General features: G+C 43.6%; 1 protein-coding gene across 2 annotated transcripts in view; it reads right to left on the bottom strand.

Annotated features, from left to right (window-relative positions):
• Positions 1-19,750, bottom strand: part of DNMBP (dynamin binding protein) — a 99,848-nt gene that overhangs the window by 34,960 nt on the left and 45,138 nt on the right. The window contains exon 1 of one of the 2 annotated variants that reach the window (XM_077258352.1): positions 7,759-9,446. The exons of the other annotated variant lie outside the window; for it this stretch is intronic. Within the exon in view, the coding sequence (XP_077114467.1) occupies positions 7,759-9,220 (1,462 nt within the window). The 5' untranslated portion in view covers positions 9,221-9,446. Of the gene's footprint in view, positions 1-7,758; positions 9,447-19,750 lie in introns of those variants that run through there. 2 annotated transcript variants of the gene reach the window in all.

Raw genomic sequence — 19,750 nt, forward strand, 5'->3', positions numbered from 1 at the left:
GTTATAATTCGTTGTGAAATTCAGAATTTATCACCTTCTTGTGTGGTACGACATTATAAAATGTGCTTGGCAAAAGTTTACAGCAAGCAGAGAGCCGCCAGATATTGTGATCTGCATGAAGAGCATTGCCTGAGCCGATGACCAAGCAGCAAATCTATGAATATACAGCAATGTAGCAGCAGCGGGTTCAGAATTATTATTATTAATCTTCTAGAAAAAGAAGCAAAAAGCCCTGTACCACAATTCCACTGGGGATCCCAGCAGCGGGAAAACTTTCCACCAACCCCATTCCTTCCACCTACTTGCCAATATCTTGGCTTGCAAAATAGGGATGAAGTCAAACCCCAGGAAAGTCCAAAATCAGAGTGGGGATACCCAGTTCTAGGCAGGGTTTACATTAACCCCCCTAGATAGGAGCGCCGTCATGCTCCTGTGCCCAGTCCAGTCATCCGTGACGGCCGGATTTCACTTCTGCATCCGGAATTCTCCGCTCCTCTGGCGCTTATTAGGCCTCATGCAACGTCATGGGTCGAGAGGCGTCCAGGATGCCACATGCGGAAGTGAAAACCGGCTGGAGGACGAGACCCGACCAGGGCAGAGCAGAGCAAATCAAATTCTTCGTTAGTGGAGTTAATATAGACCCTACCCAAAAGTGGGTGTCCACAATTGTCTGGTGATCAGATCATTTATAGCAGCATAAAAATCATCGTTAATCGGCAGCACATTGCCCTGAGCAAACGAGGGATGTGCCGCTGACCACATGATGTTCTATGGGGACAGATTGACTGTATTTACCATCATTCAATATTACAATACTGATACAATGAAACCACTTATATATTTACATATGCAAATCATGTAATATACCATTTACATATCACAAACAGTTACTCTCTAATCCTTTAACAAGTCTTGCCGTATTATGTATGTACGGTAGTTTCCAGAGGTCCCCAAGTCCCATTAATATTCCCTTTCATCACCACTGAAGAGTAACTTGTGCCTCCTGCCATACGAGATCACAGACCGGAGAAGAACTGCTGAACCTTTTGTTCACTTTCCCTAAAGAAACTGATCCTATCACCTGAGAACTCAGAGCGGCTTTTGTTGGGAGCAATGCGGAGCGGAGAAGAGCTCCGAGACTTACAATGGAGAGTTATTACTTGGATCTCATGAGGCTCCATCTCGCTACACAAGGATATCAGATACAATTACAGCAGATTAAACATTAAAAGAAACATGGAAAACTCGCCCAAAAACACAATAAGTGAAAAAATAAATTAAAAAGGGCTTTAAAATCAAGTGAGAAAGTGGAAGGTAAGCTCTTGTTACAGTAAAGTCGTACAAAGCTGAAAAAGTGGCAAATATAGAGGTCGAGGGATCAATGGTAAAAATTTTCCTTCGGCAGACGTCTGTCTCTGTTGACTTCCCCACACACCAACGCTCGACTCGGTCAGGCGTTTATATATTTTCAAAAGATAGAAATGAAAATTGTTTGCGGAAAGCTCATCTCTCCTGAAAGCAAAAGGGTCGGCCATTCACATTCTAGCTACCCAATCCTTCTCTTCCCCTGACCTCATCTGTCGGAGGAGAACTGGCAGGCCCCCATATATATCAGAAGGTCTTCTGGCCCTGGGGAAATCCGTGGTTTTGAATTACTTCCATCTAATGTGTATGGGCACCATTAGGCACTAGCAGCAAATTTCCAGGACCGTTGGCAACTTTGCTCCGGGGATCTACCCAGCGTAAGTTACAGTGGTTGTCAGATGTACCTCACACAGACAATGCCTTATAATGCAGATATAACGGGGGTCAAGTCTTGTTTGCTAACCCCCCTGGATCCAACTCTTTCTGTATATAGGTGGCGGGTTGGCATCCAAGGTAATTTTTTGGTAATTTGAAGACTCAAGAATACTGTGCACAGGCAAAGAGCAGAAATGGATCCTTGACTTAGATCCTATCGGTAGACTCACTCATTTAGATTTGGAAGAGTTGAAAAGAAAAAACGAAAAGAACAAACAAGTAACAAGATGAATAAAGTCAAGGAACGATTTAAGAACTAGAGTAGCTGAAAACGAAGGCTATAAGGCCATAAATATTAGGCAACTGTTGGACAGCTATTTCTCTTGACTGTCCCAAGCACAGATATCCTCAGACATTCATGGGATACTCAGCCTAGTAACTGAGAAAGACAAGTATCTAGAATAGACAATAAATGTGAAGAACACTCCCATTATAAAGGGTGATAACCTGAGTGCACTTCACTCCATAAACCTCATCACTTCCTGAAGTTGTCTTAGCATGGATGATAAGGTTCACGTAGAAGGTCACTTCACCAAGAAGGTGATTTATCTTTTATAAATGTATTTCAGCAATAATTAAGGTTGTCTTCTATGGAGAAAAAGAAGAAAGCCAATGCCGGACTCCACCAGTAATGCCTTATCGGCCCGGAAAACAAAAGGACTGGGCACTGAAATTCCAAACTGCCCAGTTGGCCTACAACGTATGGTTGGCCAGTACCACCAAGATCGCTGGAAAGAATTGGGGCACCCCATCAATAGGGGACGTTACTATAGTAGGTGCTGGGGTGGCAGTTGGACCTGGAGTTAGTATATGGGAGAACAATGCTATTAAAGACCTGTAATAATTGGAGGCCTTCTTAAAGATTCTGCATTGAGGCCAACAAGCTTCAAGATAAGACGCTGGTCCCCATACACATCAGATTCTTCACTGAACCCTTTGAAATCAGCAGTGTAATGTGTATAGAGCCTTTAGATTAGATTAATATGTATGTGGCCACAGTAATGTGTGGGGTTGCAATAGCCCTTGGCAAGGTTGACCACCATCTGTAAATATCTGGTTAGTTGTGAGAACTAGGGAACTTTATCCATGGTGTCAAAACAATATGGTGTAGAAAATTGTGAAAAATCGCTGTATTGTGAATGGTTTTTTTTTAGTAGCCATGTGTGATATGTGTGAACAATCAGTATTGTGATGTAATTAGTAGGTGAACCTGACGTTACAAACAACTCATGGAAACGTCTTAACCTGAACTGGTCTCTCCTGTACCGTCCCTCATTCCAGGTCAATGAGGCTTACTAGACGGCAGAAAGTATGTGACAACTACAGGTTCCTCTCCCAAAGAAGGAATTCATAAATCTGTGAATGCGAGTAGAGCAGTCCTGTATGTCACCGCAGACGGCCCTGAGGGCAAGAAGTCTTGGACTTAGAAGGTGGAGAAGTGGAGTTATTGCGACTTTGCTACCTATGGAAACAAAGAGGAACAGGCACGAAGATGGAGAGTGAACATATAATCACGGCAAGTCAATGCTGATGTCCATGACAGTTAGAGAATGTGCACTTAAAGGGTTTGGGGACTTTTTTCAATTGGCTTTCATTAAAAAATTTGCCTTCTATTGCCTCTGTGTTGCCTTTTGCTGGCTGTGAGCTTGTTCTGATGGTCTAACGGGAGACTTTGTAAGTCTTATCTGTCTTCTTCTGAGCGCTTCTCAGCGGATTTATGTCCCAAATACAAACCTTAAAATTTTTTTTAAAAAGTTGTCCACAAAAGGTGGACAACCCCTCTAAGTTGGCCGGTCGTACGTCACACTCGATACAAGTGGCAAACACTTAAACTCAAGTCATATGTGACCATGACTGGCATGCAACTTGTCTATTTGGCAGCTTTGTTAATTTTTACAGCATAATTGAAGTTCATTTCCAGGGAGGTTTGGACATTTTCCCTGAGAGGGCCACCGACAGAGTCTCGGTGAGTTTTCTCTGGAGGAAGCTTTGGGTGTCACTACTCAGGGGGCTCTGATCTAGCTCGCAACCATCTGTCAGAGCTGAAAGTGGCTCATGGGTCAAGAAAAGTTGGGACCACTGCTGTATGGGGACAGAACTAGTGTACCGACGACCGTTCTGTCTCCATCATTGTACAAACATGGAGGTAACTGAGCGCCCACCGAAATCAGCACCTTCAAATGCCCCATAATGGGGACCTCAAAGACCAGCGCTTGTCCGTTCCATAGACATTGACTGGAGCGATGGCAAGTCAGCATGGCCACACCTGCATTCAAGAGGATTCAATTTCTCACAAACGGCGATGGTCCCAGTAATCAGACACTTATCTTGTGGATTGTTGAAAAACCCCGGAACACACAGGGAAATAACTTATTTATTGCGTTATGCCCATTCTGGGCCTGAAGGGGCAGGAATACTGACTTTGGGGTCCATTGAGTGCCAACATCTGGTTCTATAACCCCCCAAGCTCCACACTAGGAATAAAACGGTGTCATATTCTCATATTACTTCTGCAATAAATATTATAAAGTCAGTTTTAATTTACAAAAAAAAAATTTGCCTTTTTCACAAGAAGTAAATCGTAAATGGCCACGTGCACACTCCTGGAATATTACCCAAAATGACGATCTCTTGTGGTCCATTAATGAAATAGTAGCTATAGTATAATTGGGGAATTGTCCTTCATGCAATTGTCTCATAATTCCATATCATGGGTTTATTAAACGCCAAATGACACGTCTTATGGAATTCACCAAGTGTTTCCCGACGATCACATTCTGGTAATATTCAGACTGTGTCTTCTGAGGACACAATAGACAGGCGAGTGCCGTATATCTGTACATAATTCCATAATTACAGCCTGAAATAAAGAGTCTTAAGGATTACATTCTTGTAAAAGAGAGGCCTTTTTTTTTTGCTCAGTGACTAATTAGCAAACATTTATAAGTCTCATGCTTGTCAAGGGTGAGGAGAAACTGGCCGGTATGAAGTCAGTGCTATGTAGAAGAACAACAATCTAATGAATAAGAAGGTTTCAAAACTTCCTGCCCAGAACTTGGTGTAAAGGTTACTCAAAACTTTGCTATAGGAGACCAATCCTTTGCAAAGGCCAACATTTTTTGATCATTAAAGGGTTATTCCCATCTCCAAGATCCTATCCCAATATGTAGTAGATGTAATAATAATAATATTAGCAAATAGCTCCAAATTAGAAATGTAGCATAGTTCTTCTGATTCACTATGTCACTTATCCACATGTGCAGGGCATTGCAGTAGCTTAGGTATCCATGGTGACAGTTACTTAGCTAGGGATACCTAAGCTGCTGCAATGCCCTGCATATTGGTTAAGCAACATAGTGAATCAGAAGAACTATACTAGATTTTTAAATTGGAGGAATTTGCTAATATTATTATTATTACACCTACTACATATTGGGATAGGATCTTGGAGCTGGGAATACTCCTTTAAGGCTCGGACTCCTGGCATCCCCACCGATCGGCTGAATGAATGGGCCACGTCTCCATTGTTTGCACAGGCACTTGGCAGGAGATACATTAGTGCCAGGTACTAACCCAGTGCCATTAAAGTGAGATAATTTGTAAAACTTCAGCACTATGTTGTGTTATAGAAAATCAGGAGCAAAGTACAGAGAGGCGTGCAGGGACTACCCGGTTTTTTGGGAGCAGAAGAAAGTGTCCAGTTATATATTATAGGAGATGCAAAAACAACCCAGCATTGGGGGAGAACTGACAAGGGGGTTCGGCTGGTTTTAGTAAATATGTTGCATGTTTGGTGCAGATTTTTGTGTGTGGCACCAAATAAGTAGATCAGGCTTCAACAAACCTCATTTACACATGGCTGAAAATTTCTAAGCAAAATTTATGATCCTTAATGATAAGTTCACACGTTGCTTATTTGGTGCTGATTTTTCGTGCAGAAAATTCACACTGTAGTACCACCGCTCAGCAGCCGCACACTGAAGATATTTTCCTTCTGGAAATTGACCTGCCGTGCAGATTTTTATATCCGCAGCATGCCAACTCTTTGTGCAGATTCAGGACAGATTTTACCCTTTTGAAATGTAAAAAGTGAAATCTGCTACAAAATCCACACGTAACAAATGAAGATTATGCTGCAGAGTGGCGGTAATAAAATTTGCACCAAATATGAAACACGTGAATTTAGCCTGAAATCTGAAATGTGTCAATTTTTGGTGTAGAATTCATTGCCAATTTCACCCAAAATTGGAAACTGGAAAATAAAACATATAAAATTTGCTGTGGAAAATCTGCAGAGTGTGAACATATGCTAAATTAAATGTGGATTTTGCTGCGTTTTTCTAGCGATTGGCTGCATTTTTTGTGGATTTTTGCTGCTAATAAACATACACTAAGAAATTGCAACCCCCACTGGAGACAAAGACACTTGAGCAATCACTACATAACTACCTTACATAAAGTTTGCAGAACTTTTAGTTTAGTTACACATTTATTTTTCACCAGGAGGTGATTATTCGGAGGCATACATGAAGTTTGCTAACTTTAGTAAAGGAAATGATTACATCTAAAAGTTACAAAGTAATTTTCTGCTCCATTTCCTCATTACTAGGACTGTGGTAGTCTGTGCTACAGTCAGTCCACAGCATTGTCCCTTGGGCAAACATTGCATGATGCAACCTGACATCTCTGCACTGCCATTACAAAGAAAGTTGGAGATTGAGAGGAGGAGTCGGTGAAAGTATGTCAGGCGAGGGGGAGGAAGGGGTGAGAGGTGAATTCAAGGGAAGCTGATTAATTTTGGAGTTGGAGGGGGGAGCAGAAACAATACAAATTTGCTTCCATCTACACATTTTGTTTCAAGAACAAAACAAAGAATACGGCACCTCTGATGAAACATGCACAATTAGCCAGCGCCATTCATGTACACAATGATGTACTACGAAAAAGAAAACTACATTTGTGCATTTTTTAAAGGAGTGCTTATTCTTCATCAGTTTTGTCAAGCTGCAAGTACAAAACTGTGGTATTTGCCAACAATATCTGCCAATACAATAAAAAAAAAAAAAAAAAAAAAAGAAAACCTTAAAAATGTACTTTATTATGACCAATTCTGGGAAAATGTGGGTTTCAGACATCTTTTCCAAACTCGTGAGCAGCATATGAACCTACTATATATAAGCTAATGTGGAATTGAAGGTCTTTCTGGAATCTAGAATATTAGCAGGGTTGCACTGGCTCGATTGGGTAACAGAGGTTAGTCCAATTTTAGGCACAGTAATGGGCACCAGAATCACCCCATCTAAAAAGGGACCATTAGAAATACATAAAATAATATGAAGATGGTAACTCAAGGACTTATAATTTACAGATTTACAAGGGACTGTAAAACACAAAAGATCTTCAATGGCTGCAAGCACAAACTACAACTGCAAGTCGCGGATCATTGCTAACTGCACAGCAACATTAACAGTATCTACCCACACCTACCAAACTAAACCTGAAATACTACATGCCGCCAGCTTAGCATATAACATGACTTGGAAAAGTAACTGGCAACACATACATAGTCCACTTCTAAAGGTTAACCACACTGGTAAATATAATCTGTGCTTTTAAGTGCTTTTCATGCACACAGACAATTTAAGGCTCAATTTTTGCACTGAGGCCATTGAGGTGCAAGAAGCCTCTTCTATATTCCCATATGCCTCTCCTATGGATAGGTTCTCACAGTTTAAGGTAGATTTTAAATCAGATCCTCTGCAAAATCTATGTAAAAAAAACCAAACTGTGAGAATATACCCTAAGGGAGAATATTTCCGTGCACATTTGAGGCCTGTGCAGCAGAACACGGAGGCTGTACACCTATACAGTGAAGGAGCAGTCCAGGCCCTTTGCTGTGAGACAGGGACTCTACAAGTTATATTAACTTTCCCATTTCAAAACAACAAAAAAATATACCTTGTTTTTTCCTCCGGTTTTGGACAAATTCAGAATTCCGTAGACTGCTTGGGGCCGTCCTTCTGTAAATGCTATTCCGTTTCATAGAATCTGTACTAGACTCCAGTTCGGTTTTCCTGCGAGTTGGCTGATCGTTACTGTGAGGTTTCCTAGCTGTATTTTCAACTCCATGGTTGTTGGAATCCACATCCTTAGTAGACCCGTTACTTGATTTCTCATCTTCAAAATCAAATTCGTGATAAACATCACTCCTCTCTGGTCTATAATAAGGACCATCAGCTACATCAGTCGTCTTCTGATCTTCCCAAGAACTTCCATATTGGTCTCTCTTGAGTTTAGGCTGTTTATTAGTATTTTTATACACATCGTAATCTTGATAAAGGTCATCCACTGCATCTCTGCCCAGGTAGTCTTCCTGTAGATCATCACTATTAAGATACAGGTCAATTTCTTCTGGAGTATTGTACTCAAAATCATAAGCCATGCGTTTACATGAGGTAGAAGGCTCAGCCTCAAAATCTAAAGACCGACTTCGGTCATAATTTTGTTTCTCAACATCTCGGTCTACCAACCGCTCATCTTTAACTACATCAATAGAATCAAGATCCAAAGGTAAGAAATCATAACGCCGTGTATTGGTCTTCTTAGAATTTCCTTTTGGTCCAGGTTTTGTTTTATCTCTTTTGTAATCCACAAAGTCCCTCTCAGAGGGTCTACATCTGCTACTTGAATCTTCAGGAGACCGAGAAGAACAAACATTCTCACCTCTTGGATAATGGTCCTTCACCCTTCTATAATCCCTTTGTTCATAATCTATCTTTTTCTGTTCCACATAAGGGTCAGTTCTATAATCTCGAACATCTTGGTCGGAGTACCTTTTCTCCAAAGGCTTATGTCTCACTTCCTTCTCATAACCCCGGTCTACTTTTCTCCGGTGAATGTCCCGATAATATCGATCATCGTTTTCGATTTCATCAGAACAATAAGTGTCATATTTTCTCATATATCGAGAATCTAGTTCTCTGGGGTCTTGATAGGAATATCTATTGTCATTGTAGCCATCATGACGGGGGCGCCTGTCTCCATATAGCCTGCCATCATGCCTATATTTAACAGGACTAGTTCGAATGTTCTCCAAAGTATCATAATACCTGTCCATGTTTGTCCTACTGTCATAATACTCCTCTTGGGATCTTCTGTAGTAGTAGTCTTCAGATTCTCTATAGTCCTTGGGCACTTTTTCATTGGCTCGGCTTTCGTAATAATATTGATCTTTTCTCATGGGCAAAGTCCTATGTTCTTCAGCATACCGCTGCTCCAGGTATAACCTGTCCTCCTCAGGAAGTCTACGTCTCTCCGAGTTCTGGCAGTCTTCATACTCCCAGCTTGGCACTTGTAGGTCTCTCCCAGGATCTGTAGACCGTGTCCTTGATGCGCGGTATTCATGCTGCAAGGCACACATCCTTCGAAATGTCTTTTCTTCTAGGAGCCTTGAGCTGGCACCCAACTATGACAAGTCCATTGTATACACTTCAGCCAATGCAAGAAAGTATGAATGCCCGATCCACAATGTGGAAAAGAAGTCTCCATTGAAAGGTCTACTCTCTGGCCAGAAAAAGTTGTATCTCCTGAGCTTTCAGCATACCTGCAGACACTCCCTTCTGCTCCTTCTCGCTGAAACCCAAGCCCTCACTTTTTTTTCTTTACTTTCCAGCAGCCAATCCACAAGCAAGGACTACCTCTCCCACCTGATTCCAGAATTAATTAGTAACTAGCGTCATATGACCAGAAGCTCTTGATGAGTCCTTGAGTTTCATTGGGTAGAGACGTTCCCTATTTACATACGAGGGTTTGGTTTTCCCAAGCAGCAAAACTGGATAAATGGCTTTGTTATGCTAAACGAGAGGCAAAAAAAAAAAGCAGCTCTGGTATGTAGGACCTGACCTGAGACTACTCAGCAATGCAATACTAAAACAGCAAAACACAGAAACAAAGAAAAATAAAAAAAATAAAAGTTTGCAAAAATGTAAAATTTTATCTAGATTTGTAAAACAGAAATCACTGGCTGAAACTAGATAAACAACAACAATAAAAGTAATAATCAGGGGTGTATATAATAACAAGAAAAAAAAACAGAAAAGGTGATGGTCAAAGTAACAAAAATAAGCCAAACAACAATACTGCTAAAGTAGCTATAAAAGCCACTATTGTAGAGATACAGGAAAGAATACCGCCGACAGCCATCACTCTCCCATGCACAAGAACGATCGGTTTGGCTGAGCAAAGATGGAATTTTGGCAGCGTAGTCACATAAATCTTCAGGTTGGAATGGAAAATCATTGTCTTCTCACCCTGGAAGGATTAGGGGTTGATTGCTGGAGAGAGGCTCTGATTAGTCCTCTACACCGATACCATTGTGCTGCCATACATAGGAGGGTTTCAGTGAGACGCTGGGTCCAGTATACAGGATTAGTGTGTCTGAGGATGGGGGATGTGTACTACATGGCGGTATTATGTGGGCTGTACATGGCCACACTGTCTTGGCTCTATGTGGAGAGATGTCAGCTGTACATGGCAGCACTGTCTTGGCTCTATATAGAAGCATTATGTGGGTTGTACATGGCAGCACAATCTTGGCTGTATATGGAGGTATTATGTGGGCTGGACATGGCAGCACTGTCTTGGCTCTATATGGCAGTATTATGTGGGCTGTGCACGGCAGCACTGTCTTGGCTCTATATGGCGATATGTGGGCTGTACATGGCAGCACTGTCTTGGCTCTATATGGAGGTATTATGTGGGCTGTACATGGCAGCACTGTCTTAGCTCTATATGGGGGTATTATGTGGGCTGTACATGGCAGCACTGTCTTGGCTCTATATGACGGTATTATGTGGGCTGTACATGGCAGCACTGTCTTGGCTCTAGATGGCAGTATTATATGGGCTGTACATGGCAGCACTGCCTTGGCTCTATATGGCGGTATTATTTGGGCTGTACATGGCAGCACTGTCTTGGCTCTATATGGAGGGATTATGTGGGCTGTACATGGCAGCACTGTCTTGGCTCTATATGACGGTATTATGTGGGCTGTACATGGCAGCACTGTCTTGGCTCTAGATGGCAGTATTATATGGGCTGTACATGGCAGCACTGCCTTGGCTCTATATGGCGGTATTATTTGGGCTGTACATGGCAGCACTGTCTTGGCTCTATATGGCAGTATTATGTGGGCTGTACATGGCAGCACTGTCTTGGCTCTATATGATGGTATATAGTGGACTATAATTGGCAGTAGTATCTTTGTTCTATATGGCGGTATTGCAGTATTAGCCTGGCTCTCTCTTTTATATGGTATGTATATGGCAGTACTATCTTGGCAATATAAGGCAGTCTGGACTAAAACAATAATTAAACCCTCCTGAATTGCGCTAACATTTTCCGCCAAACCCGTCCTGTTTCCAGCTCAGATCTACATTATACACAACTATAACTGTTCAAGATACAACCTGTCTTCTACTGCTCATGACCAGCAGACGGCGAGGGAGGCAGGCGAGCCTGAACCTGCATTGTCAGTAGCTGTGTCAGAACATCTGCGATCCTTTACCACCAGTCATGTTCCTGATGGGAACCAGCAGCCGATTATGTCACAGGTCCATGCCGTCATTGGCAGGCAATGTGCTGTCCATGTCATCCAGGGCAGCCACCCGTCCCATACAATGTCGCATGCCGTCCCGGTGAAGGATCAGGAAGTGACATTTTTATCATCGTGTTCCATAAGATACACACGACTGATGTGGATGCAATGTGCACTGTGATCGGCTTATAGTCAGAGGACCCTTTTATTTAAAGAATATTGTACAAAGTGGAAATCATCTTAAACGTTCATGGCAATATTCTCTTTCCTTTATATGTTTGAAGAATATATTTGTAGAAAAATTCTTAAATAACAATTCTATAACCAAACCTGATTAATACTTCCCCGATTACTCAGTGGAGCGAAACTATGAAAGTAAAGCAGTAGGGAAGTAATGGGGTATCCAAGTACCCCAATAGGTGGATCGCATTTGTTTAGGGAATATTAACTCAACGCAAGATTTAACAGATACTAAATGGGCAAAACAGAGTTGACAGATAGTTGAAGTGGAGACTGGCATATTCCCATGGTGCTCTATACAGATGTGCACACGCATGGTACAATGTCCCCTAAATCTCCCAGATCCAGGGGGACAGTCCTAGATTGGGGGATCTCTCTAGGGAGGTTGGTGGCATGTCCAGCTGTAAACTGTATATGCAGTTTTAGGTCGTCATACTGTTGACTATAACGATGGACTGGAGTGGGGAACCCTATGGTTGCTCCCCTGGGGGCATCATACTGTGGGGGAGGTACGTGGGGTTAAATAATGCTTGCGTCAGGGATTATTGTGCAGGGATACTGTGGGGCATCATAATGTAATCATAATTATCTGAGACATCATACTGTATGGAGAGGCATCTTGTGGGCATCATACTGATTGAGGGCCTTAAAAAGGGTATCAAACCGAGTCGGTACACTAAAGGAATTTGAGGGGCACTATTTCTGTGTGGGTGCACACAAAAAAAGGACATTACAGGGTGAGGATAAGGTTGTGGCAAAAAAAAAAAGTTAGGTGGCAAATTACACTGTAATTTGAGCCCATGACATGGGGTAAAATCGCTTTATTTATGTAGTTGGTCCTCACTGCCTATTGCCACCTGTATATCCGGGCACGTGACCGTACGTCTCCTTGTACGCAGCCTAAATAGGGCTCCATTTGTAGTTCCTTTACCATACCTCCCTACATCTCTGATTTTTACACTTTTGCCTACTTTATTCCTATCCGCGCAGTGAAGGTGCGGTATTCCCCACCGGACCCCAGAGGTGTCCTGCCATAGTGCATAGTATGTAGCTCCACTGCTAATGATAGTATACCATAGAGGAGGAAAATCACAATCGCTCCGAAAGGAGGTAATAGCACACAGATAAACCCCAGGACTATGTATGGGGTACTTAAACAATACGTGTGGACTGCTGAATCAATACTATCATTAGCAGTGGAGCGCATGCGTTGGTCGCGGACCTGTGGGGCTGATGGCTAGCGGTCAGTAGTGGGGCGGTACCTCCACATCATCTTACTGATGGCCTGGTGTTCCCGTCCACGAGACCGTGAACCGTCACCCCCCTGTTTTGCGGGTACCGTGAGGCCGGCGCAAGCGCCGTAGTAGACTGCGTTACATTTAGCTTTAATTACCCTTGCTGCGATGTGCGACCATTGCCGGCTGTGTACGCATGGTCGTCCCGTCATTTAGTGTAACACACGTAACTTCCTGTGTCCGTACGGAACACAGGGACGCATGCGCAGTGATGCTTCAATAGGAAACAGCTGATACACATCCTGCCAGGTAATCCCGCAACAGCAAATCAACACCACAGAACTCACTATAAATACACCGGCATGCCCCCTGCCCTGACACGCCTCCCAAAGCGAAACGCGCGTCGGGGCAGAGGGACGTTGAAGTTTATATGCTACAAAAAACTGTAAAACTACCATGAATGATACAATTACCAGTAACAAATAATAAACAATTTACCTAAGTCCTTTGTGTGTTCCAACAATTGTCCGTCTTTACCAATCACTTTAGTATCTCTTTTGTAGCCCTGTTTACTAGTTTTGATCAGTCTGGGTCTGGGTCTTGAGAGCCTCCAAGGACGCGGCAGAATCGCCCAGCTCATCAGTAAGTGCAAGCGAATCAGTAAGATGGAGCTGAGACTTTCCATTGTGTCCGCTTAAGGATAAATTTAGGGTTTCCACCCCTTCCTTTCATTGGCAGGGTCTCTGAACCCGGACCCTCATTGATCAAAACTACCAAATAGTGGTTACAACCTATCAAAACTTTTCAAAAAGTTTAATCTGAAGAGTAACAACTTTTGATTACCGTATATACTCGAGTATAAGCCGAGATTTTCAGCCCACTTTTTTGGGCTGAAATTGCCCCTCTCGGCTTATACTCGAGTCATACCGGGGGTCGTCAGGGGAGGGGGAGCGGGGGCTGTTTAAAAATACTCACCTAGTCCAGGCGCGGTCCCTGCTTCCCCGGCACCGGCAGCAGCAGCTTCAGCTTCTTCCTGTACTCAGCGGTCACATGGTCCCGCTCATTACAGTAAATGAATATTCGGCTCCACCTCCCATAGGGGTGGAGCCGCATATTCATTACTGTAATCAGCGGGACCATGTGACCGCTGAGTACAGGATGAAGCGCTGCGGCGTCGGGGAAGCAGGATCTACACAGCGGCAGGACCAGGTGAGTATACGGGGAGGGGAGCGCAGCGCTGCGCGATAGTCACCTGCTCCTCATTCCCAGCGCCGATCTGTCTCCAGCAGTGACGCTGAGGTCAGAGGGCGCGGTGACGTGGTCAGTGCGCGCCCTCTGCTGAACGTCAGTGCTGGAGACAGATCGGCGCCGGAACGAGGAGCAGGTGACTATTGAAAGTGCCGGGGGCCTGAGCGACGGAGAGGTGAGTATGTGATTTATTTTTTTTATCGCAGCAAATGGGGCAAGTGTCTGTATGGAGCATCTATGGGGCCATAACGTTCCTGCAGCACTATATGGGGCCATAACATTCCTGCGGCACTATATGGGGCCATAACATTCCTGCTGCACTATATGGGGCCATAACGTTTCTGCAGCACTATATGGGGCCATAACGTTCCTGCAGCACTATATGGGGCCATAACGTTCCTGCAGCACTATATGGGGCCATAACATTCCTGCAGCACTATATGGGGCCATAACATTCCTGCAGCACTATATGGGGCCATAACGTTCCTGCAGCACTATATGGGGCCATAACGTTCCTGCAGCACTATATGGGGGCCATAACATTCCTGCAGCACTATACGGGGCCATAACATTCCTGCAGCACCATACGGGGCCATAACATTCCTGCAGCACTATACGGGGCCATAACATTCCTGCAGCACTATATGGGGCCATAACATTCCTGCAGCACTATATGGGGCCATAACATTCCTGCAGCACTATATGGGGCCATAACATTCCTGCAGCACTATATGGGGCCATAATATTCCTGCAGCACTATATGGGGCCATAACGTTCCTGCAGCACTATATGGGGCCATAATATTCCTGCAGCACTATATGGGGCCATAACGTTTCTGCAGCACTATATGGGGCCATAACGTTTCTGCAGCACTACATGGGGCCATAACGTTTCTGCAGCACTATATAGGGGCATAATGTTTGTGCAGCACTATATGGGGCAAGTGTCTGTATGGGGCCATAATTAACGTTTGTAGGGCACTACGGCATATGGGGCAAGTGTCTGTATGGAGCATCTTATAGGGCCATAACGTTTGTGCAGTACTATAAGGGGCAAATATCTTTATAGAGCATCTTATGGGGCCATAATCAGCATTTGTGCAGCATTATATTGGGCAAATGTGTCTATGGAGCATCTTATGGGGCCTTTATTAACCTTTATGCAGGATAATATGGGGCATATTTTAATATGGAACATCTTATGGGGCCATAATGAACAGTATGGAGCATTATATGGGGCTCCTGATTCATATGGATATTCAAAGACACTTAACCTACTGATGTCTCAATTAATTTTACTTTTATTGGTATCTATTATTACTTTTGACATTTACCGGTAGCTGCTGCATTTCCCCCCCCTAGGCTTATACTCGAGTCAATAAGTTTTCCCAGTTTTTTGTGGCAAAATTAGGGGGGTCGGCTTATACTCGGGTCGGCTTATACTCGAGTATATATGGTATACAGTACTCTATATAACCCCCTTACAGAAATCCCTAACACTCGGATATATAATTTTACATACACCTCATTTTCTTCCACCCCCACCCATAGTAGGGCAAATGGTCTATACATACTGTATATACGACATTTTCAATTACATTCCCTCACCCTAAGGGGAATCACTGTTTATACCCTGGCATCTACATAATGATCATCCACTCACACACAACATCCAGCTGGATCAGGCACAACATCACCTTTGTATAGTTTTTGGTTTTTGAAATCCATAATTTGTGCCCCCTCACAATGGTGTAGTAGGCAGCTGCCTACTGCACCAAACACTTGCACCTAAAAGTGTTTCCATGCAATGGCAGCAAAGTGACATATAACAAAGAAAAATCAGTAGATACGACCAATAATTATTCAGATTAGCACAAATCAGACTGATCAAACCAACCATCATTGTTAGGGTTTACAAACATGGTAATTGTCATTTTAAATTCCACAGTTTCCTGTTCATTGCCTAGGTTACCGGCTACCTGCACTCTACCAGTAGTGGCCGGTTTCCTATGCAAGGAGTGCAGCACTTGCTGGTCCCGGACATAATCATTATCATCAGTGCTCCTCAGGTTCTGCAGAGACAAAGTGAACAGATCGGAGAAGAGGTTTAACAATGCCGCCGGACTAGACTGCCAATCATCAGGAAAGCAACACCCCCTGGTAAGAAGAAACTCCAAAGGGCAGGGGGAACAGTGTGCTCCTGAGGGTGGAACTTTGTTTTAAAGGGGAGATTAGAAAACAACATGAATCCTTACCATCAGGAACAGCGCCACACTTGCTCATAGGCAGTGCCTGGTATTGCAGCTCAGCCCCATATAGCTGAATATTGCACACAGAGGGTTGCTGCTTCTATAACGAGGCCGCCATGCTTTTCTAACCTCCCCCACAATAGTAGTTACACAAAGAAAAGAAGACACGCACCTAAGTTGGTTCCAGATCTTGGAATACGGCCCCGTACAGTCCACACACAGGAAATGCAGGGAGCAGCATAAGTCCAGGAGCGTCTGGATGCAACGATGTACAAATATAGAAAGAAGGCAGAAAAAACGACTAAGGAGAAATACAAATAGGGACGAAAGACCAGGACATGTAGAAGAGGAGACGACCTCCAAGAAAATGGAACCGAAATGTAGCCAGGAGATGTGAAAACTCAGCCCAAGCCTCGAAAATGTATCGAGCGGAAAATTCATTTAAAGGTGTGGTTCCATTTATAAAATCCCTACTGGATAGGCAGGTCATATCTAAAAAAGCAAAAAACAGATACTTGGATACAGGGGAATTTATTCTATCCAGTCAATCCAGAAAAATTACTCCAAAATTTACCGAGCAGCGTAGCACGTGGGGTCTCTGTCCCTGTATTTCCTCACCCTCTTGCAGTATCGGTTTACGACACTTTATCCGTATTTGTTTGTTTCGTTTTGTTTGTGGGTCTTATTTTTCTGTTAATTAAATTTGCTATATATTATATATATTTTGGATTACATTGTAGATTTGCAGGTGAGCGCAGGCTTCTGTGTACAAATATTTTCTTTTATAAGGTTTGATACTTTGGCACATGTGGAATGTCATAAGACCAGGAGCAGAAGACGGAGCACAGAGACACAAATAGAAAACGCTCAGATTCTCCATATTGGCGCCCATTGATTATACGGATATATGGATTTGTCGGCACTAGATATTATATATATTTTTTTGCATACGTCTGATACATTGTGACAACAAAGAGGTTTTCTTAGATGCAAGACCTTTCTTGTAGGCAGCCTGGTGGCCCAGTGGTTAGAATTGAGCCCTGGGTTGGAATTCGACCAAAGGCAACATCTGTACGGAGTTTGTAAATTCCTCTCGTGTTTACTTGGGTTCCTCCTTATTTTAAGTTTCCTCCTAGACATATTGATATAAGCAGCGCTAATTAATGACTGATGGAGCCACTTATGACCTACTGCTAAAATACGCCGTCCACTTTCTAATCGTTGGGTCTCAAACAGCTGAAAACTTCATCCATGATCAGGAGCAAGGAGGTTACACGCAGCGGAGCATCACGGCCCATTTTCATTTCTTATAAACAGTGCGCCATTTTCATCAGTTGACCGTCCTTCAAACTGATCGGGGCATAAATGTACCATCAATGTTATGGACGTGTCCTCTTGAAGAAAAGCACTTTTCATATTGTCATCTGACATTAAGGCTTTAAGGCACACTGAGGCTTTTTGCCGAGTTTTGGAGCAAAAACTGAGCGGAAAGTCCAAGTTAGTTTTTGAGAAGGATTTAGAGCATTTCAGCTCAGATTTTGTTACAAAATAAAAATCCTCAGTCTACAGGAATGTGCACAATGTCTTTTTCAGGTGGATTCTGTCCAGAAACCACCTGAAAAAGCACCATGTAAAATGAACTTAACGCACAGTAAGGTCAAAATGACTTTGCTGTGCACATGTTCTGTCTTCGGTCTTGTTGTTTAGTTGCTTCAAGGTTCGATACAGTAAAGAAGTGACATACTCATTCTGTGAGCGGCTTGTACTCAGAAGCCACTCTCTCGCCATACTTTACAGTATAGAGTAAAAGCTGCTGCAAGAACCACAGCAAAGCTGCTGGAGATGCCGCCGCACAACCATGGTTTTCTGGTCTCATCTGGGAAAACTTGGCGGCTGCGTAGGCGTCTAAATTACACCATGTGTGTGCACATAGCCTCAGGGAAAAATCAAAGTTCGGACCGTTGCTCACAATAATAGTTCTTGCTTTGGTGGACTTGGCCGATCCTGCGGTCATGTTTTGTAGTCTGGGACAGCTTATGTATCTATTGATTAGCAGACCGGCCACGACATCATTGTTGGAGTGACGCATGTATGACATCGCACCAGGCCTACGAATCTAAAGAAGCACCTGGGTTCCCAACAGGTCAGAGGAGGCTCATCTGTCTCTGGTGCGGTGACCACGGACTACCGATGTGCCTGCTTGTCCAAGGTCCTGCACATTTTTTTTCTCAGCTCCGCTGTCCCTGTATTACATGATCTCCCATTTATCTGTATGGGCACAATAACCATATAATACTATGACATCACCTATTAGGCACCAATAAATCATTATCTAGAGGGATCGTATGCGCAGTCCCAACTCCAATGCAAACGAGAAGGAAGAACATTGCATATGCTAGGATGGAGTCAACAGTGGCACAAGACCCCTAAAGTATGCTAGGGGAGTCATCAGTGGCACAAGACCCCTAAAGTATGCTAGGGGAGTCATCAGTGGCACAAGACCCCTAAAGTATGCTAGGGGAGTCATCAGTGGCACAAGACCCCTAAAGTATGCTAGCTTTGCAACCACGGGTCTATAAGCATTGGCTCCTCTCCACAGCTCAACATCTACGCTCCAAAAGATGTTCCAGGATACAGACACCTTTGGGGACATTGTGGGTATTTTGAGCTATTTTTTTTTTGCAATTGAAAAGTAAAAGTTGCCCCGGAAGGTGTCAGCATCATCTAATGGCGCGGGTACAGGCATCATCACGCCGACTACATGCGTGTTGTGCACATGATAGAAACCAATGTAAACATGCCATAAACATGAGTCCGGCCGCTGACGCCCTGCACCCGACATTGTGTTCCCATGTGTAACAAGAACCTGCAAATAAGATGACAGAGAACGAAGCATGCTCCGTGACCCGGGAACATCAGCCCGAGAAGTCATCCAAGAACATAACTTACCTGTGTCTCACAGCTGGAACAGTGCCGGGCTGAGCGACACCCGTCAGGACACCGGCCACACAGGCTGCAGCGCCGCACACTTACACAACTCTTACATCACAGCGACATAACTCCATCTTGGGTCTCGGTGTTACACATGAGGGGCCGGGGTCCACCGGAGGATTCTCCAGCTCTCCAGTGGGCCAGTCCGAGGCTGTTAGAGGGTATGTGACCTGGTGGCATCACCTGTCACCAACGCATCGGATGATCACCTTGCATCCAAAATTCTAAGAAGTCGCCTGGTTTATTGATTAGGATTGTTATCTGGTTACTGCATTACTTGCGCACTATACGGTATTTATTGCATAAGGCACCAATGCAGATTTGACCAATTTTGCACAGCTCCTCTAAAAATTAATTAAGCCAGCCGTCTCCTATGGCTACTGACTTCTTTTA

The sequence above is a fragment of the Ranitomeya variabilis genome, chromosome 4 (genome assembly GCF_051348905.1).
Source record: "Ranitomeya variabilis isolate aRanVar5 chromosome 4, aRanVar5.hap1, whole genome shotgun sequence".
Taxonomy (NCBI): Eukaryota; Metazoa; Chordata; class Amphibia; order Anura; family Dendrobatidae; genus Ranitomeya; species Ranitomeya variabilis.